The sequence below is a fragment of the Hypanus sabinus genome, chromosome 17 (genome assembly GCF_030144855.1).
Source record: "Hypanus sabinus isolate sHypSab1 chromosome 17, sHypSab1.hap1, whole genome shotgun sequence".
In the NCBI taxonomy this organism is placed as follows: domain Eukaryota; kingdom Metazoa; phylum Chordata; class Chondrichthyes; order Myliobatiformes; family Dasyatidae; genus Hypanus; species Hypanus sabinus.
This window is the reverse complement of record NC_082722.1, coordinates 29,271,197-29,295,502: the sequence shown is the minus strand read 5'-3', so window position 1 is coordinate 29,295,502 and position 24,306 is coordinate 29,271,197. Positions and strand designations below refer to the sequence as shown.

The window sequence follows — 24,306 nt, the reverse complement described above, 5'->3', positions numbered from 1 at the left end:
AGGGAGGACACAAGCAATCTCCCAGATGTATGGATGGGCCAGGGTCATAAGATATCAGAGGAATTGAGACAGATTGACATTAGGAAAGAAACTGTGATGAGTAGACTGGTAGGACTGAAGGCTAATAAATCCCCGGGTCCAGATGGTCTGCATCCGAGGGTTCTGAAAGAGGTGGCTCAGGAAATTGCGGATGCATTGGTAATCATTTTCCAATGCTCCTTAGATTCAGGATCAGTTCCTGAAGATTGGAGAGTGGCTAATGTTGTCCCACTTTTCAAGAAGGGAGGGAAGGAGAAAACGGAGAACTATCACCCTGTTAGCCTAACGTCAGTCGTGGGGAAGATGCTTGAGTCCATTATTAAGGACGAAATAGTGGTACATCTAGATGGCAGAAATAGGATTAGGCCGAGCCAGCATGGATTTACCAAGGGCAAATCATGCTTGACTAATCTGTTGGAGTTTTTTGAGGGTGTAACAAGGATGTTAGACGAGGGTAAGCCAGTGGATGTTGTTTACCTAGATTTTCAGAAGGCATTCGATAAGGTGCCACATAGGAGATTGGTGAGTAAAATCAGAGCTCATGGCATTGGGGGCAGGGTTTCAACATGGATAGAAAACTGGTTGGCAGATAGAAAGCAAAGGGTAGCAGTGAATGGGTGTTTCTTGGACTGGCTGGAGGTGACTAGTGGGGTACCACAGGGCTCTGTATTGGGACCACAGCTCTTTACGATTTATGTCAATGATTTAGATGAGGGCATTGAAAACTATATCAGCAAGTTTGCTGACGATACTAAACTGGGTGGCAGTGTGACATGCGAAGAGGACGTTAGGAGAATATAGGGAGGCTTGGATAGGCTGAGTGAGTGGGCAGATACTTGGCAGATGTCATTCAATGTGAATAAATGTGAAGTTATCCACTTTGGAAGCAGGAACAAGAGGGCAGAGTATTGTCTGAACAGTGTCGAGTTAGGTAAGGGAGAAATGCAAAGAGACCTAGGAGTCCTAGTTCACCAGTCAATGAAGGTGAATGAGCAAGTGCAACAGGCAGTGAAGAGGGCAAATGGAATGTTGGCCTTTGTTACAAGGGGAATTGAATACAAGAGCAAGGATGTTCTTTTGCATTTGTACAGGGCCCTGGTGAGACCACACCTGGAATATTGTGTACAGTTTTGGTCTCCAGGTTTAAGGAAGGACATTCTGGCAATTGAGGAAGTGCAGCGTAGATTCACTAGGTTGATTCCTGGGATCCTGGGGCAGGGCAGGGCTGTCTTACGCAGAGAGATTGGAGAGATTGGGCTTGTACACGCTGGAATTGAGGAGATTGAGAGGGGATCTGATTGAAACGTTTAAGATAGTTAAAGGATTTGATAGGATTGAGGCAGGAAATATGTTCCAGATGTTGGGAGAGTCCAGTACCAGAGGGCATGGACTGAGAATAAGAGGTCAGTTATTTTAAACAGAGTTAAGGAAGAGCTTCTTCTCCCAGAGAGTTGTGGAGGTGTGGAATGCACTGCCTCGGAAGACGGTGGAGGCCAATTCTCTGGATGCTTTCAAGAAGAAGCTGGATAGATAACTGATGGATAGGGGAATCAAGGGATATGGGGACAAGGCAGGGACTGGGTATTGATAGTGAATGATCAGCCATGATCTCAGAATGGCGGTGCAGACTCGAGGGGCCGAATGGTCTACTTCTGCACCTATTGTCTATTTTAGTATGACACTTGATTAGGTTCCCAATGGAAGATTAATTCAGAAAGCCAGGAAGGATGGGATCCAGGGAATCTTGGCACGCAGATACAGAATAGGCTTGTCAAAGAAGGCAGAGAGTGGTTGCAGTATATTCTGCCTGGAAGTCATTAACCACTGGTGTTCTGGGAACCTGCTCTTTGAGATTCTTATAAACGATTTGGATGAGGAAGTGGGAGGGTGAATTAGTAAATTTTCAGGTGACATGGAGGCTGCTGGAGCTGTGGATAGCATAGATGGCTGTCGGAGATTATAACCGGACATTGACAGGATGCAGACCTGGGCTGAGAAGTGACAGATGGAGTTCAACCTGGAATAGTGTGTAGAGATTCTCTTTGGAAGGTTGAATTTGCAGGCAGAATACAGGGTTAATGGCAGAATTCTTAGAAGTGTGAAGAAACAAAGGAATCTTGAGGTCTATGTCCACAGATTCCTCAAGGTTGCTGTGCAAGTTGATAGGGTTGTTATAGAGGCATACATTTGTCAACGGATTGAGCACCGAAGTAATGTTGCAGCTCTAAAAATCCTGGTTAAACCACACTTGGAATATTACATTCACTTCTGGTCTCTTGAATATAGGAAAGTTGTGGAAGCTTCATAGAGGGTGCAGAAGAGATTTACCAGGATGCTGCCTAGCTTAAATTGCATGTCTTATGAGGACAGGTTGAGTAACCTAGGGCTTTTCTCTCTGGAGCGAAGAAGGATGAGAGGTGACTTGATAGAGGTGTACAAGATGGTAAGAGATTGACATTTTCCCAGGACTGAAGTGACCAATACAACAGAGTTTGATTTTAAAGTGATTGGAGGAAAGTAAGTGGGGGCGGGGGGAGAGAATGTCAGAGGTATGTTTTTAATACAGACCTCCATTGAGGAGTGGCTCTAAGTTATATTCTAAGAGAATTAGGGGTCAGGTCAGAGTTAAGGGATAGGGGTGTGAGGGCTGGAAACTAAGCCTCTGCTCCACATTCAAAGGCCAGCAGCGAGGGCATGGTTGGATGTTGGACCCACAGACTAGCAAGGATGTTCAGGGTCTTGTCATCGGTGAGACCTCAGTTTGAGGTCCATTTATTGGTGAGCCTAGCATTTGAAGTTTGGAAGTTGGGCCCTTATCCAGGGTCCACATCATCTCAGAGTCATGGGTTGATCGGAGAACCAGACCGAAGCGCAAAGGTTGACTGGTTTGGATCGAAGACTGAAGGTTGATCGGAAGTCCAAAAGTTGAGGCCCTATGGCCGAAATGTGGGTATCTATGAGTGCACCAGCAAAGTCAGGCCCCATTATCTGGAGTATGAAGAAGGTGGCCTATCCTGCAGTTTCAGGATGGTGAATGTGTATGGGTGGGAGGGAGGGAGGAACAGGGCTCATTTCACTGTTACAGGGTGGTGAATGTGTATGGGAGGGAGGGAGGAACAGGGCTCATTTCACTGTTACAGGATGGTGAATGTGTATGGGAGGGAGGGAGGGAGGAACAGGGCTCATTTCACTGTTACAGGATGGTGAATGTGTATGGGTGGGAGGGAGGGAGGAACAGGGCTCATTTCACTGTTACAGGGTGGTGAATGTGTATGGGAGGGAGGGAGGAACAGGGCTCATTTCACTGTTACAGGATGGTGAATGTGTATGGGTGGGAGGGAGGGAGGAACAGGGCTCATTTCACTGTTACAGGATGGTGAATGTGTATGGGAGGGAGGGAGGGAGGAACAGGGCTCATTTCACTGTTACAGGATGGTGAATGTGTATGGGAGGGAGGGAGGGAGGAACAGGGCTCATTTCACTGTTACAGGATGGTGAATGTGTATGGGTGGGATGGAGGGGGGAACAGGGCTCATTTCACTGTTACAGGATGGTGAATGTGTATGGGAGGGAGGGAGAGAGGAAGGAACAGGGCTCATTTCACTGTTACAGGATGGTGAATGTGTATGGGTGGGATGGAGGGGGGAACAGGGCTCATTTCACTGTTACAGGATGGTGAATATGTATGGGTGGGAGGGAGGGAGGGAGGAACAGGGCTCATTTCACTGTTACAGGATGGTGAATGTGTATGGGTGGGATGGAGGGGGGAACAGGGCTGATTTCACTGTTACAGGATGGTGAATGTGTATGGGTGGGAGGGAGGGTGAAACAGGGCTTATTTCACTGTTGCAGGATGGTGAATGTGTATGGGTGGGAGGGAGGGGGGAACAGGGCTCATTTCACTGTTACAAGATGGTGAAAGTGTATGGGTGGGATGGAGGGGGGAACAGGGCTCATTTCACTGTTACAGGATGGTGAATGTGTATGGGTGGGAGGGAGGGGGAAACAGGGCTCATTTCACTGTTACAGGGTGGTGAATGTGTATGGGTGGGAGGGAGGGGGAAACAGGGCTCATTTCACTGTTACAGGATGGTGAATGTGTATGGGTGGGATGGAGGGGGGAACAGGACTCATTTCACTGTTACAGGATGGTGAATGTGTATGGGTGGGAGGGGGGGAGAAAAGGGCTCATTTCACTGTTACGTGGGAGGGAGGGAGGAACAGGGCTCACTTCACTGTTACAGGATGGTGAATGTGTATGGGTGGGAGGGAGGGAGGAACAGGGTTCATTTCACTGTTGCAGGATGGTGAATGTGTATGGGTGGGAGGGAGGGGGGAACAGGGCTCATTTCACTGTTACAAGATGGTGAAAGTGTATGGGTGGGATGGAGGGGGGAACAGGGCTCATTTCACTGTTACAGGATGGTGAATGTGTATGGGTGGGAGGGAGGGGGAAACAGGGCTTATTTCACTGTTACAGGATGGTGAATGTGTATGGGTGGGAGGGAGGGAGGAACAGGGCTCACTTCACTGTTACGTGGGAGGGAGGGAGGAACAGGGCTCATTTCACTGTTACGTGGGAGGGAGGGAGGGAGGAACAGGGCACATTTCACTGTTACAGGATGGTGAATGTATATGGGTGGGAGGGAGGGGGGAAAAGGGCTCATTTCACTGTTACAGGATGGTAAATGTGTATGGGAGGGAGGAACAGGGCTCATTTCACTGCTACAAGATGGTGAATGTGTATGGGTGGGAGGGAGGGGGAAACAGGGCTCATTTCACTGTTACAGGATGGTGAATGTGTATGGGTGGGAGGGAGGGAGGAACAGGGCTGATTTCACTGTTACAGGATGGTGAATGTGTATGGGTGTGAGGGAGGGAGGAACAGGGCTCACTTCACTGTTATGTGGGAGGGAGGGAGGAACAGGGCTCATTTCACTGTTACAAGATGGTAAATGTGTATGGGTGGGAGGGAGGGGGAAACAGGGCTCATTTCACTGTTACAGGATGGTTAATGTGTATGGGTGGGAGGGAGGGAGGAACAGGGCTCATTTCACTGTTACGTGGGAGGGAGGGAGGAACAGGGCTCATTTGAATGTTACGTGGGAGGGAGGGAGGAACAGGGCTCACTTCACTGTTACAGGATGGTGAATGTGTATGGGTGGGAGGGAGGGAGGAACAGGGCTCATTTCACTGTTACGTGGGAGGGAGGGAGGAACAGGGCTCATTTCACTGTTACGTGGGAGGGAAGGAGGAACAATGCTCATTTCACTGTTACAGGATGGTAAATGTGTATGGGAGGGAGGGAGGAACAGGGCTCATTTCACTGTTACAGGATGGTGAATGTGTATGGGTGGGATGGAGGGGGAAACAGGGCTCATTTCACTGTTACAGGATGGTGAATGTGTATGGGTGGGAGGGAGGGTGAAATTTGGCTTATTTCACTGTTACAGGATGGTGAATGTTTATGGGTGGGAGGGAGGGGGGAACAGGGCTCATTTCACTGTTACAAGATTGTGAAAGTGTATGGGTGGGATGGAGGGGGGAACAGGGCTCATTTCACTGTTACAGGATGGTGAATGTGTATGGGTGGGAGGGAGGGGGAAACAGGGCTTATTTCACTGTTACAGGATGGTGAATGTGTATGGGTGGGAGGGAGGGAGGGAGGAACAGGGCTCATTTCACTGTTACAGGATGGTGAATGTGTATGGGTGTGAGGGAGGGAGGAACAGTGCTCATTTCACTGTTACGTGGGAGGGAGGGAGGAACAGGGCTCATTTCACTGTTACAGGATGGTGAATGTGTATGGGTGGGAGGGAGGGAGGAACAGGGCTGATTTCACTGTTACAGGATGGTGAATGTGTATGGGTGGGAGGGAGGGAGGAACAGGGCTCATTTCACTGTTACAGGATGGTGAATGTGTATGGGTGGGAGGGAGGGAGGAACAGGGCTGATTTCACTGTTACAGGATGGTGAATGTGTATGGGTGGGAGGGAGGGAGGGAGGAACATGGCTCATTTCACTGTTACAGGGTGGTGAATGTGTATGGGTGTGAGGGAGGGAGGAACAGTGCTCATTTCACTGTTACGTGGGAGGGAGGGAGGAACAGGGCTCATTTCACTGTTACAGGATGGTGAATGTGTATGGGTGGGAGGGAGGGAGGAACAGGGCTGATTTCACTGTTACAGGATGGTGAATGTGTATGGGTGGGAGGGAGGGGGAAACAGGGCTTATTTCACTGTTACAGGATGGTGAATGTGTATGGGTGGGAGGGAGGGAGGGAGGAACAGGGCTCATTTCACTGTTACAGGATGGTGAATGTGTATGGGTGGGAGGGAGGGAGGAACAGGGCTGATTTCACTGTTACAGGATGGTGAATGTGTATGGGCGGGAGGGAGGGAGGAACAGGGCTCATTTCACTGTTACAGGATGGTGAATGTGTAATGGTGGGAGGGAGGGAGGAACAGGGCTCATTTCACTGTTACAAGATTGTGAAAGTGTATGGGTGGGGTGGAGGGGGGAACAGGGCTCATTTCACTGTTACAGGATGGTGAATGTGTATGGGTGGGAGGGAGGGGGAAACAGGGCTTATTTCACTGTTACAGGATGGTGAATGTGTATGGGTGGGAGGGAGGGAGGAACAGGGCTCATTTCACTGTTACAGGATGGTGAATGTGTATGGGTGGGAGGGAGGGAGGAACAGGGCTCATTTCACTGTTACAGGATGGTGAATGTATATGGGTGGGTGGGAGGGAGGAACAGGGCTGATTTCACTGTTACAGGATGGTGAATGTGTATGGGTGGGAGGGAGGGGGGAACAGGGCTCATTTCACTGTTACAGGATGGTGAATGTGTATGGGTGGGAGGGAGGGAGGAACAGGGCTGATTTCACTGTTACAGGATGGTGAATGTGTATGGGTGGGAGAGAGGGAGGAACAGGGCTGATTTCACTGTTACAGGGTGGTGAATGTGTATGGGTGAGAGGGAGGGAGGAACAGGGCTGATTTCACTGTTACAGGATGGTGAATGTGTATGGGTGGGAGGGAGGGAGGGAGGAACAGGGCTCATTTCACTGTTACGTGGGAGGGAGGGAGGAACAGGGCTCATTTCACTGTTACAGGATGGTGAATGTGTATGGGTGGGAGGGAGGGAGGAACAGGGCTCATTTCACTGTTACAGGATTGTGAAAGTGTATGGGTGGGATGGAGGGGGGAACAGGGCTCATTTCACTGTTACAGGATGGTGAATGTGTATGGGTGGGAGGGAGGGGGAAACAGGGCTTATTTCACTGTTACAGGATGGTGAATGTGTATGGGTGGGAGGGAGGGGGAAACAGGGCTTATTTCACTGTTACAGGATGGTGAATGTGTATGGGAGGGAGGGAGGGAGGAACAGGGCTCATTTCACTGTTACAGGATGGTGAATGTGTATGGGTGGGATGGAGGGGGGAACAGGGCTCATTTCACTGTTACAGGATGGTGAATGTGTATGGGTGGGAGGGAGGGAGGGAGGAACAGGGCTCATTTCACTGTTACGTGGGAGGGAGGGAGGAACAGGGCTCATTTCACTGTTACAGGATGGTGAATGTGTATGGGTGGGAGGGAGGGAGGAACAGGGCTCATTTCACTGTTACAAGATTGTGAAAGTGTATGGGTGGGATGGAGGGGGGAACAGGGCTCATTTCACTGTTACAGGATGGTGAATGTGTATGGGTGGGAGGGAGGGGGAAACAGGGCTTATTTCACTGTTACAGGATGGTGAATGTGTATGGGTGGGAGGGAGGGGGAAACAGGGCTTATTTCACTGTTACAGGATGGTGAATGTGTATGGGTGGGAGGGAGGGAGGAACAGGGCTCATTTCACTGTTACAGGATGGTGAATGTGTATGGGTGGGAGGGAGGGAGGAACAGGGCTCATTTCACTGCTACAAGATGGTGAATGTGTATGGGTGGGATTGAGGGAGGAACAGGGCTCATTTCACTGTTTTGCATTGTTTTTTGGTATGTTCCGTCTTGCTGTGCTCATGTGTTGTTCTTCCGGGCATGGTGGGCATGCTGTGTTAGCACCAGAATATGTGGTGGCACTTGCAGGCTGCCCCAGCACATACTTGGGCCTGTTGTTTGTTAAGGCAAATGGCCACATTTCATTGAGTTTCAATGTACATGCGATAAATTGATCTGAATCTGAATGGAACACATTGCCAGGGGTGGTGGTAGAGCCAGATACATACGGGGCATTTAAGAAACTTAGAAAGGAACATGGATGATAAAGAAAATAAAGGGCTATGTGGCAAGGAAGTGTTGATTGATCTTAAAGTAGGTTGAACCATTGTGGTCCAAAGGGCCTGTTCCGTGCTAAAATGTTTTATGTTTGATGTTCCCTGCTTCAGTCGTTCCAGTAGTACCCTCTTGATGCATTATCTAGTTGAATTGCGATTAGAGCCTTTTCCTCTGTTCACTTTGCTTGGCATTCAAACTTCTTGCTTGAAGGCAGCAGCTTCCTTTGCGCCGAGAGTCAGCTTGCGGATACAGATCAAATACTGGGTTGTCTTGGTGCCCAATGGACTGAGGGCAGTAGATAAGGTTATCTTCAATCTGCTCCCACATTGGAACTGGAAAGGCTGCTTGCTCTATTGTCTTCATGTCCAGGAAATACTGACCTTTCACTTCCCTGACAGTTGTGTTCTGATTACTGGCAAGAGGACAGGATGAACAGAGCTGTGATGTTGTACTTGTGGATGTGAAGCACCTAGAATCTGGCTGAATAATGAAATTAAAGATTGCATTGGGCTGATGAATTAAAATTATACAAATTCTCCTCTGCTGTAAATGACATTTTTACTGTTTGCTAAAATAATGTTCTCCAGCACACTGTTCCAGTCACCAGGTGGAGCTACGCAAAAGCTGCTGCGTAATGTTTAGTAGTTGTTTGGATAATGTGTGGAATAAGTACAATAATAAAAGAATTTCAGCAAAAAAAAACCTTTATCTTCAACAAAAAGCATAAATTCTTTAAAAGAAAACCAAACATATGTTATGCTGAATTGCTGATTCATAGGAGAAAGCATCAAGTGCCATTCCGTACTTTAGGAAGCCTGTTTATACAACTTTGCATCTTTCTAGTAGTCTAAGAGAAGAACAAGAATAAGCTATTCAGCCCTCAAGTCTGTTTGAGATTAATTAGATCATAATTAATTCTATTTATTATAGTTAAATAACCTTGAATGGTGCAACACACATAATTTTCTGGAGGAACTCAGCAGGCCAGGCAGCCTCTATGGAAAAGAGTACCGTCGATGTTTCAGGCCATGACACTTCGTCAGGACTGGAGAAAGATGAGAAATCAGACTAAGAAAGGGGGGGAGGGGAGGAAGAAGTACAAGGTGGTTGGTGATAGGTGAAACTGGGGGGGGGGGGTTTGAAGTAAAGAGCTGGGAAGTTGATTGGTGAAAGAAATAAAGGGCTGGAGAAGGGAAATCTGATAGGAGAGGGTAGAAGGGAAAGAAAGGGAAGGGGGAGGAGCACCAGAGGGAGGTGACAGGAAGGTAAGAATATAAGGTGAGAGAGGGAAAGGGGTGAAGCAATTACCAGAAGTTTGAAAAAACAATGTTCATGTCATCAGGTTGCAGGCTACCCAGATGGAATACAAGGGGTTGCTCCTCCAAGCGGAATGTGACTTCATTATGGCAGTAAAGGAGGCTATGGACTCACATGTCAGAATGGGAAAGGGAAGTAGAATTGAAATGGGTGGACACAGGAAAACCCCATCTTTTGTTGCGGAAGGAGCATAAATACAGGAGGCCACACCAGGAGCGCCAGACACAGTATATGACCTCAACATTCTCACAGATCAAGTGTCACCTCACTTGGTTAAACTGTTTGGGCCCTGAATGGTAGTGAGGAAGGAGGTATAGGGGCAGGTGTGGAACTTCTTCCGCTTGCAAGGATAAGTACCAGAAGGGAGATCAGAGGGGAGAAATGAATGGACTAGGGAGTTACATAGGGAGCAATCTCTGCAGAAAGTTGGGAGTGGGAGGAGAAGGAGGGAGGGGAAGATGTGCTTGGTGGTGGGATCCCGTTGGTGATGGCAGAAATTATGGAGAATTATGTGCTGGATGCAGAGGCTGGTGGGGTGGTAGGTGACAACAAGAGGAACCTTATCCCTGATGGTGTGGCGGGTGAGGGCAGATATACGTGAAATGGAAGAGATGCGGGTGAGGGCAGTGTTGATAGTGGAGGAAGGAATGCCTTGAATTATATTCTCAAAAAATCTTAAACTTGGGCATAATTGGTGAATTTTCTGTTTTTATTTCAGATTCCAAGGAGCTACAGTACTTACATTTTGTTTAATATTAAGTTTGATGGGTTTAGATTGATGATAAAGAGACCACAGGTTCCTCCAGAGGCAGGCCTGTACAGGTCTCAGGTAAATAGCAATATTAAAAGGATTAAAAGGTCTCCAAACTAGTTTCTAAGAAAAGTTCACATGGTGACTTTGCTCTTGAAATTTAGACTAGTATAAAGTTTTTATATGCCAAATGATACTTCATATTCAACCACCAAGTCCAGGCAGATACTTATTTAATTATGAACTGACTTCAAATGTTGCCATGACGATATTCATTTCAAATTACCAATATTCTCTGTGCCTATATTTATTTAATTCTGAGCGCGATCATCCCAAGTTTCAATCTTCAACTGTCACGGTCCAAAATTCAGTTTTTCTCTTTGTCTAGTTTTTTTTTAATAAAGCACTCATCACACTTTGCTATTTTTGTCATGAGTGTCGGCATCCCTTTCCGTGTCTCAACATCAAATTTGGGGAGTCTTATGATGTTTTAAAACTGTACAAAACAGGAAGAATTTAGCCAATTGGTTCCTCAAACCTGATCAGCTATTCAACAATATTATGGCTGATGCTAATTTCAAGTCTATTTCAGTCCTCTTCACCCTGAACCTTGACAGATTCTCTCAGTTTTACACACATTCAAGGAATCATTTTCCACATCTTTATGGGGCAATGGTTTCATACTTGAGATTCAGATTTAGTTTTATTTGTCATCATATCGAAACATACAGTGAAATGTCATTTGCATTAACACCGAAGGATGTGCTGGGGATAGCCTGCAAGTATCACCACACATAGGATGCCTGTAATGCTCAGCAGAACACAGTAAACAAAACAGAACACACCGAACAACAAAGCAACAAAACCTTGCTCCCCCTCCACACTCCATGCACATACACAACCCTCTAACCCCAGGACAAGCCGTCCTCGTTGGACTCATGGTTTCACAAACACTGGTTCCACCTTCCCCAGCAGACTCGCAGCGATTTGCAGACCAAGGCTCCAGGCTTTAGACCTTGACTTCTAAACTTCTGATTGATGTTCGAGTTTGATCCGGACCTCTGATCAACTTTTGGGCTTCAATCCAGATGTCCCATCGACCTCATTGATCCAGAACTCTGATCAACCTTTGGGCTTTGATCCAGACGTCAGACCTCCTTCAGGTTTGATTCGGACTTCCAATCGAACTTCAAGCTTCGTTCTTCATTATTGATCCAGGACTCTATGAGTGTGAGTGAGAGCCCCAACTCCATGCTTGCCGATGATGGAACCCTGAAAGCTATGTCACAAATTCCCATCCCATCATGACCCCGCCATTTGTCTTTGAACAGAGAACAGAGGCTTGAACTCTGGCCTATCCTCTAATTCCCCTACATTTCTATCCCTGAATCCTAACCTGACCCCTAACTCCCCTCTGTCCCCAAAACCACCACAAAACCTAAAAGCTAAAAAAAAAATACATTTCCATAGATGCTGCACGACCTGCTGAGTTCCTCCAGCATTTTGTTTGTGTTGTCCTAAAAAAAACTCCAGTCTGAACTACGACCTCAATGGGGACTGCAGCTCAGCACCATTAACAAATATTCAAGAATTCTGTCTTAATGACTTTCTGGGGCAATTAACTTAAAAAGTAAGCCACTGAAAAAAGTCATTTCTCATCTCAATCCTAAATGGGCACCCATTCAATCCGAGATCGTGATCTCTGGTCTGACTCTGCCATGAGGGGAAGAGTCTTCCCATTTTCACTTTGTGAAACCTGTTTCAAAAAGATTGCCTCATTCTTCTAAGCTCAACCAAATGCACAGCCAATCTATTTGATCCTCCTTTATATGTTCTCTGAACTGCTATGATAATATCTTTCTTTAAATAACTGAACAAAAATTATTCACAGACTCTGGATGCAGCCTCACTTGTCCTTTGTTCAAATGTAGCAAGACCTTTTTTTTTATATTACAAATTCTTTTAAAAAAGTCAATAATCTATACCTGCTGTACCTATATGTTGGTTTTGCATAAAATGCTGGAAGAGCTCAGCAGGCCAGTAAGCATCAATGGAAAAGAGTAAACAGTTGACGTTTCGAGCCTAGTCCCTTCAACAGGATTTTCTGATGAAGGGTCTCAGCCCAAAATGTCGCCTGCGTACTCTTTTCCAAAGATGCTGAGTTCCTCCAGCATTTTGTGTCTGTTGCTTGGATTGCCAGCAACTGCAGATTTTCTTGTGTTTGTGTTGGTTTTACATGTTTAATGTGTATGGTACTTCTGCGGTGCAACTTCCTGCAGTTGCTCATCTTTTAAGTAATCTGCTTAACTACTCTTCCTTCAAGTGGCAACTTCACAGTGTCTCGTTATGCCACATTTTCTACCTTTTTGGCCAGTCATACAATTTCTCTCTCCACTTTCTTTTTATGCTTCTCACAACTTGCCTTCTTTACTTATTGTAAAGAACGGGGCCTTTTTAGCCCACATTGTCTAACAATGATGCCTATCAACACTAATCCTATTTGCCTATCTTAGACTAGCATCCCACTCTACCTTTCCTATCCATATACATCCTAAAAGGCCTTTTAAATGTTGTAATCATATCCAACTCCACCACCTCCTCTGCCAGGCTATTCTGTGCATTCACCAACTTCTCTGTAAATCTGGGAAGAGTTGAACTATAGGCAGAATTTGTTCTGTGTCAAAAGCTCAGAGTAATACAAACCTTTTAAAAGGCTTTTCAATTTATTGATTTTATAGACCGGAAAAATTTGTTCTTGCAAACATTTGTGGTTGGTAATTCCAGATCAAATACTACCCACTTAAGCAATACACAAACCACGTTTCCATTCACAACAAAACATTTGATACGTGATTGTTACTATTTGAAGAGCAGGTCATTAAACCTCTCAAGTATGTTCTGATTTTCAATAATTTTGCATCATTTTAAAATTTCACTTCAATACATTTGCCTCCTCCTTATCCATACAAATACACCACGAACTCTTATTGTGCATAGTAACTTTCAGTTTGGCACCTCGCCAAAGCTCTTTTAAAAAAACAAATATATTACATCTACTGGGTCACCTCAGTCTACTCTGATACTTTGTCAGAGAGTTTCAATACTTAGGCTATGAAACCTTGCTGACTCTGCTTAATTAAATTATGACTTTCCAAATGTTTTGCTATTACCACCTACATAAATGATTCTCATATTTTTCTAATCAGACATTTTGTTAACTAGCCTCTAATTACCCACTTTTTATCTTGCACTCATTTTGAACAAGGATATTACATTGGCAGTTTACTCTTCCAAGGATGCAAGCCATCAGGTCCTGTAGCCCTATTGGTGTTTAGCACTGTTAATTTGCCCAGAACTAATTCTCTAGTGATGATGATATTTCATTCGTCCTCATTATTTAAAATATAAATGGAGCGTGTTTCATATCATCTACTGTGAAAACTGATGCAAGAAGTCTGCTATTTCCTTGTTCCCTAGCCTCTTTCTCTAAATGACCCCTTTTAAAAGACTTAAGGAAGCTTTTATTGTCAATTTTCTGTTGATTTCTCACTAGTTAGTTTTCTGCTGGATTCTGAATTGCAAAATCAGGTTTATTATCACTGACACATCATGAAATTTGTTTTGTGGCAGCAGTACAGTGCAAAACATAAAAAAGTAACATAAAATAAAAAAACAGTGCAAAAGAGGAATAACGAGGTTCATGGACCATTCAGAAATCTGATAGTGGAAGGAAAGAAGCTCTTTCTCCTTCCCAATGGTAATAATGACAAGACGTCATGTGGTGGTGTCTTTTTGACACACTGCCTCTTGATGATATCCTCGAAAATGGGATGGGGAGTGGGGGGATGTTGTACTTGTGATAGAGTTGGCTGAGTGTGCAACCCTCTGCAGCCCATTTCGATCCTATGCATTGGAGCCTCCATACCAGGTGGTGGTTCCAACATTCAGAATGTTCTTCACCGTACATCTGCATAAATTTGCAAGTCATTGGTAACATACCAAATCTCCTCAAACTCCTAGAGCCACTGATATGCCTTCTTTATGACGGTATTGATATAACAGGCCAAGAATAGATCCTCTGAGGTACTGATGCTAGGAAACTTGAAGCTGCCAACGCTTTCCACTGCTGATCCTCTTTTCAGGACTGGTGTGTGTTCTCCTGGCTTCCCTGTACTGAAGATCACAATAAGTTCCTTGATCTTGCTGACGTGGAGTACAAGGTTGTTGTTGTCCTGTATGCTTTTTTTTGATCCTACGACTAACCTTTTCCACTTTACAATCTAATACCCTCTTTAATTTCCTTGATTAGCCATTGTTGGATATTCTTAACTTCTTTTGGAATTATTTCCTCCTGACCTGTAATGATGTTTCTGTAATGGCTATCAGATTTTAATCATTTAGCTCCACTTGTGCTGTTGTTTCCATTGTTATATACATTTATATATCAATTTATTAGTTTTGTCTTTTTACCAGCATTCATTCCTTTAACTTTTGGGACTTTTGTGGTTCTATTTGCTTTTGCCCTTTCTGCCCTATTTCACTATTTTTCTGATTTCTATTACTTCCTATGTTTCCACCTTCTCCAACTTGCTGCCCAGTCTCTGGCAAACTAAATTTAAACCATTCCTGATATCACAAGCAAACATGCCCACAGGAATACGAATGCTATCCTCTGACTGTGTGTAAGCAGAAACCTAAATCCTACTCTCTAGATACACTCATCTTATGTATTCTCCTGTTTTTACTCTTGCCAATGCCTGCACTGGAAGTAACTCTGAATTACTAGGGTAAATTTAAAGGCCCTGCTTTTAAATTTATACCATTAACTGCCTATTCAGTCTGAAGGACATCATCTATTTTTTTTGTCAGGCAGGTACTTGTATGTGTCATGACCTTCCTCTCCAGGATTTCCTGCAAACACTCAGTGGTAGCTTTGACCCTAGCATCCATATCAGCAACATATGCAACATATCAGCCTAGAATTACATACGTGGCTGCACAAACACCTTACTGTTTTACTTACAGTTGAATCCCCTATGCTATAACAGTCCCTTTCTTTATCCTCCCTTCCTGTGCAGCTGAGCCGCTTGAGGTGTTACATACTTGGCTCTTACTATATTCCCCTGAGCAGCCATTGCCTCGACCGGTATCAAAAACATTACATCTGTTTGGGAGAGGTATGGCACCAGAGGGTTCCTGCATCATATGCTTTCTTCCTCTCTGCCTGGAGTCACCTCCTGTTCCTTTCTGCCAGTGCCCTCTTAGCCTGAGACCTGGCCTCCTCCAAGCATGTGGAAGAGATCTCAGCCTCGTGGAAGCTCTATAGCTCCAACTCCCAAGCACTTTCTTGCTGAAGCTAGTGTCCTTCAACACATTTTGCTACATTAAAGATGGTATAGAAATGGAAGTCATAGAATATACACAGAGTAGATAAGGCTATTTTTAAATCTTGAAGTAAACAAACTATTTGAAGTTATTCATCCATGACTCAGTGAAAAATAAACATTTATAAAGTCAACCCTTCGTCCCAACTCGATTTTTGGATACTTACGACATCAGTTTCCCACTTATAAAAAAATTCCTGTCAAGAAGTGTAGAGTAATGATGTAAAAATAAATATGTATATTTTGTTGTTTAAATATTAGTTGTCTTCAAACCCTGGTTTAAATTCATACAGTAATATCTAAGATTTGGAAAATACACAACTGCATTGGGTAATTTGTAGCAATGCATACACATAAAAATATAGATTTGAAACCATTCTCATTCAACAATATTGCATTCATCAATGTGGTTTCACTTCTTCATTTTAACTCATATTTGCAAAGATTTGTTTTTAGCCACAGCTGAATTGAGACAAAGTTATGATTGGATTTTGTCCCCTATAAAATTTGTATCTGTTAATATCCTGATTTTCTTTAACACAGTTTATTCTAATAGGTAGGGTTTCTGGTGAAAAATTAGTACTCACACCTGCAAGTTACTATGAATAAAATGTCCTTGACTACAGCTAGCAGTACTTGAAGCAGTAATTTTAATTGAAGCTCTTGAGCCAAGACCAGGTTGCATTTTAAAGGGAATTTCTGTCATTAAATCTCATTGAAGAATGCACTTATAGTGGGAGCACAAGTTAATTTTCCTTAATCCATAGATACTAAGGTATTTCTTTAGCTGACTGAAATAAATTATTTGGAAATGGCAAAATCACTAATTTTAGCCCTTTTACATTACTCTTTTTCACTCAACGACTGATAACAAAGATGCAGAGCCAAAAATACCTTCTGCTTGTGTGACCTTTGGACTACATATCTATAAATATATAGCACTCAGATAACAACTGAGATTCTAAAACAACCAAATCTAATCTTCTCTTTGCCAAGCAAAGCCCACAGGACTCATAAGTACTGGTACACCACTTAACTCTGGTGGCATTTTAGATTTTTATTGATATTCCCTTCATTTAAAGATGATCACTACCACTGTTGACTGAGATCTTAAGGTGATTCAGTAGCCCAATCCTAGAGCTGCAGATCCATCCCAAAAATCTGTGGATATTTTCACATGGAAGAGCTGCCTGCCAGTTGGAGTTTCTTTCACTTTCCTATTGGCATCCCTTTTTTTTGGATTTCAAGGACTCAACATTTCTCTCCAAAGCAATTTCCACTTGGAAGTGTGAGATTGCTTAGCTACCCAAACTTCTTTCTTCAAAATACTTATGGATGTTCTACACTTGTACCTTTACAAATTAATGCATGATTTCATGAACGGCACAAAGGATCTAGGGCTATAGCACATTTTCTCTTTTCTCGCCTCCTTAAACCAAACAAAACTACACCTATCATCATCTAGGACAGGCATGGGCAAACTACGGCCCGCGGGCCATATGCGGCCCGTTAAACTTTTTAATCCGGCCCGCAGAACTTGATGAAATTATATTAATAAACCTTGTTAACGTTTTCTCCCCCAATTCTGGCGTTTTCCCAATAGATGACACACTCTATATACATTGATCTTTGTTGAGGTGCAGCGTATTACTCCACATTTGCGCTTTACTTTGTGACCTTGTGGCGACCCATTTCCTGGCACATCTGAACCGGCTCACAATTAGCCAGCGTTCCGGCTAAGGGAGATAGCCTGCGGGGATTTGCGAGCACAGAGCTCCGCATATTGGCGCGCTCTCACTGTTCTGTCATTGTGTGGGTCGTTGTTGAGTTTTGGCACAGGGAATAATTGAATAAGAAGGAGCAGGACAAGTAGACCTGCATCTCCTACCGTTTTTGAAATAAAGACAGTCAGGAGGAGAGTGATGATGATAATATCTTGAAGGATAACAGAATTTTCAGTGCTTTAAAATAATAACTGTTACTATTAAAAAAAGCTGTATTTTATTCATTTAATTTTCAGTGTTTTAAAAGACATTTCAATAAATAGCTAAATACCATGGGACTTCAAAGACAGATATTTCGTTGTAATGCATTTGTTCATTTTCAATTGAAATTAAAGCACATGTTTTCTACATATCCCATGATATTTTATTTTCTCTTATGAGGTGTATTACCAAAACACTCGTCCATCTGCTCCTAGTCTGGCCCCCCTGTCAAATTTTAGAACCCTTTGTGGCCCTCAAGTCAAAAAAAGTTTGCCCACCCCTGATCTAGGATGAGATTAGTAGAGATTTTTGAGATTGGTCCTGGTACCTTTCAGGCCAAACTACATCGGTATATCTCATGACACACATAGAAACATAGAAAATCTACAGCACATTACAGGCTCTTCGGCCTACAATGTTGTGCTGACCATGTAACCTACTCTAGAAACTGACTAGAAATTTCCTACCGCATAGCAACTGAACCATGGAAGCTATCAGAATTTGGTTTTATAAAATAGTCAAGGTGACAATGAATAAAAACATAAGCTTTTCGAAGAGAATTTAACAAGTGCATTATGAAGAGAATGAAACGGACCTCAATCTCAGGAATCCTTTGAATTGGAAGTTAACATCTTGTGCATGAACTCCTAATTGTAATTTATTCCAACAAATGTCAATTTACCTAAACTGTGGCCATTCTTTGTGTAGAAGCAGGTATTATTTATGAGGTTAACGCAGCAACCAATGACATCTCCAGTGGTGAAAGTGGGACCATATGGTTGTCCTGTTCCTGAAGAGCAGAAAGAATGTCCGTCATCTCCATGGTAACCATATGAATGTTTGTCCCAACCTGCAAAACATGGGAAAGAGGAGAGAAAGAGTTTAGTTTCCATTAAACAAACAGGATTGGATAAAAAATCTTGTTTCTGTTAATAATGGCCACTTTATTCATAGCAGCAAACAGGAGTTAGCTTTCAATTAAAAGAAGAAACTGCCCATCAATGTAAATTATTCAAAAATAAGGACTTTCAACAGATTTATTGAAAAATGGTGATAAATCAACTATTTTCCAACACAACCACTGCATTAGAGCTGCAAATTTTGCAGTTCTGTCCACTTCTGCTGCACTGTGCCAGAAATGCTTTAGATGTTTTAATTGTACAGGCAATTTACCTGATGGAAGGTAGACTATTTATATTTGTATACTGGGATCTTAAATCACTCCAATATTTGAGAATCAAACAACTGCAGTGGCTGGAAATTTGGAAGTAAAACAGAAAACGATGGAAGTACTCAGCAAGTCAGGTAGCATCCTTGGAAAGAGAAAGCATTTAACATTCAAGTTGAAAATACCGCAGCTTTAATACCCAGAGAGAGCTGGAAGAATTTTAAGAAATAAAAATAATTATTGTTTTCCTTTCATTTGTTCATTTCAACCCTAAACAATATAATGATTTTTGCATATGATCTATTATAAATGAGCTCCAATTATTTGAGAATTCTTATTTAAATAGGGCAGGTACACAAAGAACTCTTTGGCTCATACTGGAGAATGAGGGAGGTAATAGATAGGAGCTACAGGGAGTTATTCACTCCTAGGTTGCCGGAGGCAGGTAACTGGGTGACTGTCAGGAGAAAGAAGGGAAATACACAGTCAGTGCAGAGTACATCTGTGGCCATTCCACTCAATAATGAATATAACACTTTACATACTGTTGAGGGGGATGGCCTACTAAGGGGCAACCTGAGTGACTGGGTCTCTGGCACCAAGTCTGGTGCTGTGGCTCAGAAAAGCAGAGAGTTGACGAACAGAGATGAGATTCTGTGGGTGCAATGGAGACACCCAAATGGTATGTTGTTGCCCAGGTACCAGATACGTCTTGGATCGGGTTCACGGCATTCAAAAGGGTGAGGGGGAGCAGTCAGAAGTCTTGGCATATATTGGCACCAATGACATAGGTAGAAAAGACGAGGACGTCCTGAAGAGAGATTTTAGGGAGCTAGGTGGAAGGCAGGAATGACAGCAAAGCAGCAATGGCTGGAGTTCCTGGAAGCAATTCAGAAGGCACAAGATATATATACATCCTAAAGAGAAATAAGTATTCTAAAGGCAAGATAACACAAGAGAAGTCAAAGCTCTGGCCCTGAGCAATTTAATTTGGCGTGATAGATAACTCTTATTTTGTGCGGGGGGGTGGGGGAGGGTTAGGATTTGATGCTCTTGTTGTTCACCCAATTTGATTTTCTGCGGGGGCCGGGATTGTTGATCTTGTTGCTGCTGTGAAATTTCAATTTGGTGTGATTTGAGTTGGGATTTAATGTTCTTGCAGTTTGCCCAATTTGTTTTTCTGTGTATGTGTGGGGAGGGAGTGATGCTCTGCAGCAATTTGTTAAGTGCTTCTTTTTGTGTGTGTGTGGGGGGGGGGGGTTGATGTTTTTCTTTGAACTTCTATCGTTTTCTTTGTTTTGTGGCTATCTGGAGAAGACAAATCTCAGAGTTGTATACTTTGATAATAAAGTGAACTTTTGAACCTTTGAACTATGGTCATGAGTGAGAAAACAACAGTGTGATGATCTAAAAGTTTGAAAGTTCTGAAGTAATATGTTCATATAACATATTATATGGATACTTCATCAAAAGGACTGTCATGTGCAGTATTTGTAAAACAATTCAACAGGGAAGTCATTGGCTGCAATTAAAAATAGCCTGAATTACTATCTGCTTTAAAATCAAGGTTGATATTAATCAGTACTGCAGGCTCAAAAATGAAATCAGCATTTGATTCACATCCAAATTCAACAGTGGGAAAATGATAACCCAAGTAAATATACCAATGTTTATCAGCCGTCTATTAATTGCTAAACTGAAAATATCTTATCACTTCATAAAAGCATTAAAGAACACAGCAATCCTGCCAAAATAGGGTTTTAGTTTCACAGTAGTAATATCTATGGCATGTATTTCACCTTTCCTCAATATTAATTTCATTCTAGCATGAGCTACCTGTATAGCTCTGGCACCCAGCAACAGTTGTGTCAGCCAGCAATTGAGCAACCAATCACAATGATGAAATCGCCCCTCAAACAAATCAAGGAGTGAAGAAGTTCTTTATTTTACCTAACTTTCACCAAGTTCAAAAGGAAAACATGAGTACATGTTGAATTGTTTATATCAGAAGCTGAAATATCACAAACATAAAAATATCAAGGTGTAATTAAGTAACAATACAAAAATTATCCTAAGAATCTTTTTTTGTCCTGAAAACCTTTTTTTAAAATAATTATCTATGTAGTCAAATTCCGTCAGAAAGATTATTTTTATATTTATTTTATGAGCAGACTCATGGCACTGCAGGATGTCACACAGCAATCTCTGGATAATAACAGCCTTCACAATTTGCAGTCAGTGACATAGTGATGTGCTCTGAAAATATCCAAGTTCAACCACAGCGTCTTTTGACTCAGAAATCAATCTGTTCACAACTCAGCTGAACTGGAATTTAAACTTGAATACCTAAGAGCAATAATTAATTGCAACAGCAAGTCTATTGGGTATAGTAGAGCTCACTTAGCTTTACAGTTCTAATCAGGGTGTTCACATCTTGTATGCATCAGCTTTTCATTTAATTGAAAGAAAAACGTCTGACAGAAATAAAAAATGGATAAGCAGGGCAGCTGTTCTTGTGTACTTATAAAAGGCAGCAAGGACACATAAGTTACGAGCTAACAAATGGACTAATAATTGTCAGCTTCCTATAATAGATCCAAAATACTGTACTGTACTTGTTAGCTAGAATAAACTGAACATATTAATGTAGACACAGTGTACAAAGAGTCTAGTCACAAGATGATGAAAGGTGTCTGATTACACAGTCCAATACAAACACTCTTCACAGTCAGCTAAATATATCTCTTGACCAAATTAGTACTTATTAGCTGCAGCAGTGGAGCTCCACTGCAGTGTGACATTAAAGTCTTCCCATGCCCTTATACTCTACCTGATACCACTGCATGTCAACAAATTCACTGATGACAGAGAGGGATAGGGAAGCATTGCATTCCAGTCCAAGACCACATTTCCTCCATCAACAATATTCTACTGAAAGAAGCTTATTGCTGTGAAGATTCAAATTCACAAAAGCAGCCCACTTCAAATTATGTTCCTAGGCTTACAAATAGTAAGTGGACAATCTTTGAAGCAATTGCTCAAGACTGAAGATGACCTAGTTCCACCTCAGTTCAGAGGGTCACTGTGAAGTCACACTGGTCACTTGCTTCAAGAAAGGGGGAGGGGGCAATGCACATGCTCCTGTTTACATCAATGGTGCTGAAGCTGAGAGGAGTTCCTAGGAGTGAACAGCTCGTCCTGGTCCGAACACATTGACACCATAGCCACAGTTGTAATAAAACTACTGAGTGATTTCCTAATATGACAAGGTGGACTCTTGATCTCAATCAACCTGTTATTACACTGCATCTTATTGTCTGCCTGCAGTGCATTTCCCCTCTAACTGTAAAACTTTATTCTGAACTGTTATTGTTTTGCCTTGCAGTACCTCAAAGCACTATTGTAATGAGTTGACCTTTATGAACAGTATGAAAAACAAGTTTTTCCACTGCAACTCAGTGCGTTACAATAATAAACCAACTGACTAATTTAGCAGAAATTCACACCTGCCAATGAGGATTTATATATTTCACTCAAGGGATCTATTCAGTCTAACCAATAACTCAATCTCAAAACTTAAAAGAATCTCAAAAATTTTAACAAATGATATTCAACGAAAATTATTTTGGCAGTTAACTCACATTAGATAACTGTAATGTAAGTGTTCCGTCACAGTTGAAATAATAAGACTGCTTTTCTAGCACGCAGTGGACTTGGCTGTGCTTTAGGCAAACATCCTATTTTATTTGTCCCTGTTTATGAAAGAACTGGAATCTCAATGCCCCAAAAATACTTACTAAGCAGTTGTGCAGTTTGATCTTACTTGGCTCCCTGTAACCTAAGAGGGAATAAGAGATAAATACTGGCAGGGTACCTGGTCCTTTATAGCTCCCAAACAGGCAAATAATTCAGGAACTATGATTCCAACAGCAGCATAAGTTTAATGTGAGAAGAAGAACATTCATTAACTTCAGTGTAAGTTTGACTAGGATTAACGTTTATAAGGAATAGTACTGGACAGCAATTTTTTTTTAAGTGTTGCTTCCTCAGAAATTTTTTGTGGTTATGATAGACCACTTGAAGCTGAACAGAAATATAACTTCAGTTTACTTGCGTCATGTAGGAATTTGGAGAAACAAGAAATTAACTTTTATTGAATATAATGAATTTAAATGCACAACGGTGCAGATGCTTTACAATGGTTTGACTAAGCTAAAACGTTCTGCTGATGATTTTCATTTGTACTCAGTGTCTGAGGCTTCTTGCTTAAGTGTCCAATGATAATAAGCATTGATGGATTCCAGTTGCCCTGATACCACTTCTCTATGACTGCAATGTTCTGGTAAAACATTTCAATGTGCTCATCACTGACAGCACCAAGATTTGCAGGGAAGTCTAAATGGGAATGCAGAAAATGAATCTTTAGTGATATGGTGCACTTCGTGATTTTGGATTTTATAGAATTTTTTGAAGATGTAACTAGTAGAGTGGATAGGGATGTGGTATAGTTAGATTTTCAAAAGGCTTTTGACAAGGTCCCACACAGGAGATTAGTGTGCAAACTTAAAGCACAGGGTATTGGGGGCATGGTATTGATGTGGATAGAGAATTGGTTGGCAGACAGGAAGCAAAGAGTGGGAGTAAACGGGACCTCAGCTGTTTACAATATATATATATTAATGATTTAGAGGTGGGAATTAAATGCAGCATCTCCAAGTTTGCGGATGACACGAAGCTGGGCGGCGGTGTTAGCTGTGAGGAGGATGCTAAGAGGATGCAGGGTGACTTGGATAGGTTAGGTGAGTGGACAAGTTCATGGCAGATGCAATTTAATGTGGATAAATGTGAGCTTATCCACTTTGGTTGCAAGAACAGGAAAACAGATTATTATCTGAACGGTGGCCGATTAGGAAAAGGGGAGGTGCAACAAGACCTGGGTGTCATTATACACCAGTCATTGAAGGTGGGTATGCAGGTACAGCAGGTGGTGAAAAAGGCAAATGGTATGTTGGCATTCATAGCAAAAGGATTTGAGTACAGGAGCAGGGAGGTTCTACTGCAGTTGTACAAGGCCTTGGTGAGTCCGCACCTAGAGTATTGTGTGCAGTTTTGGTCCCCTAATCTGAGGAAAGACATTCTTGCCATAGAGGGAGTACAAAGAAGGTTCACCAGATTGATTCCTGGGATGACAGGACTTTGATATGAAGAAAGACTGGATTGACTAGGCTTATACTCACTGGAATTTAGAAGATTGAGGGGGGGGGGGATCTTATTGAAACCTATAAAATTCTAAAGGGATTGGACAGGCTAGATGCAGGAAGATTGTTTCCAATGTTGGGGAAGTCCAGAGCGAGGGGTCACAGTTTAAGGATAAAGGGGAAGC

At 42.8% G+C, this 24,306-nt stretch overlaps 1 protein-coding gene across 2 annotated transcripts in view; it reads right to left on the bottom strand.

The window, feature by feature from the left end:
• The window catches only part of ranbp10 (RAN binding protein 10), a 141,782-nt gene that overhangs the window by 28,564 nt on the left and 88,912 nt on the right, over window positions 1–24,306 (bottom strand). For both annotated transcript variants that reach the window (XM_059992756.1, XM_059992757.1), the window contains exon 4: window positions 18,438–18,605. In XM_059992756.1, coding sequence (XP_059848739.1) covers window positions 18,438–18,605 — 168 coding nt within the window. The remainder of the gene's footprint in view (window positions 1–18,437; window positions 18,606–24,306) is intronic.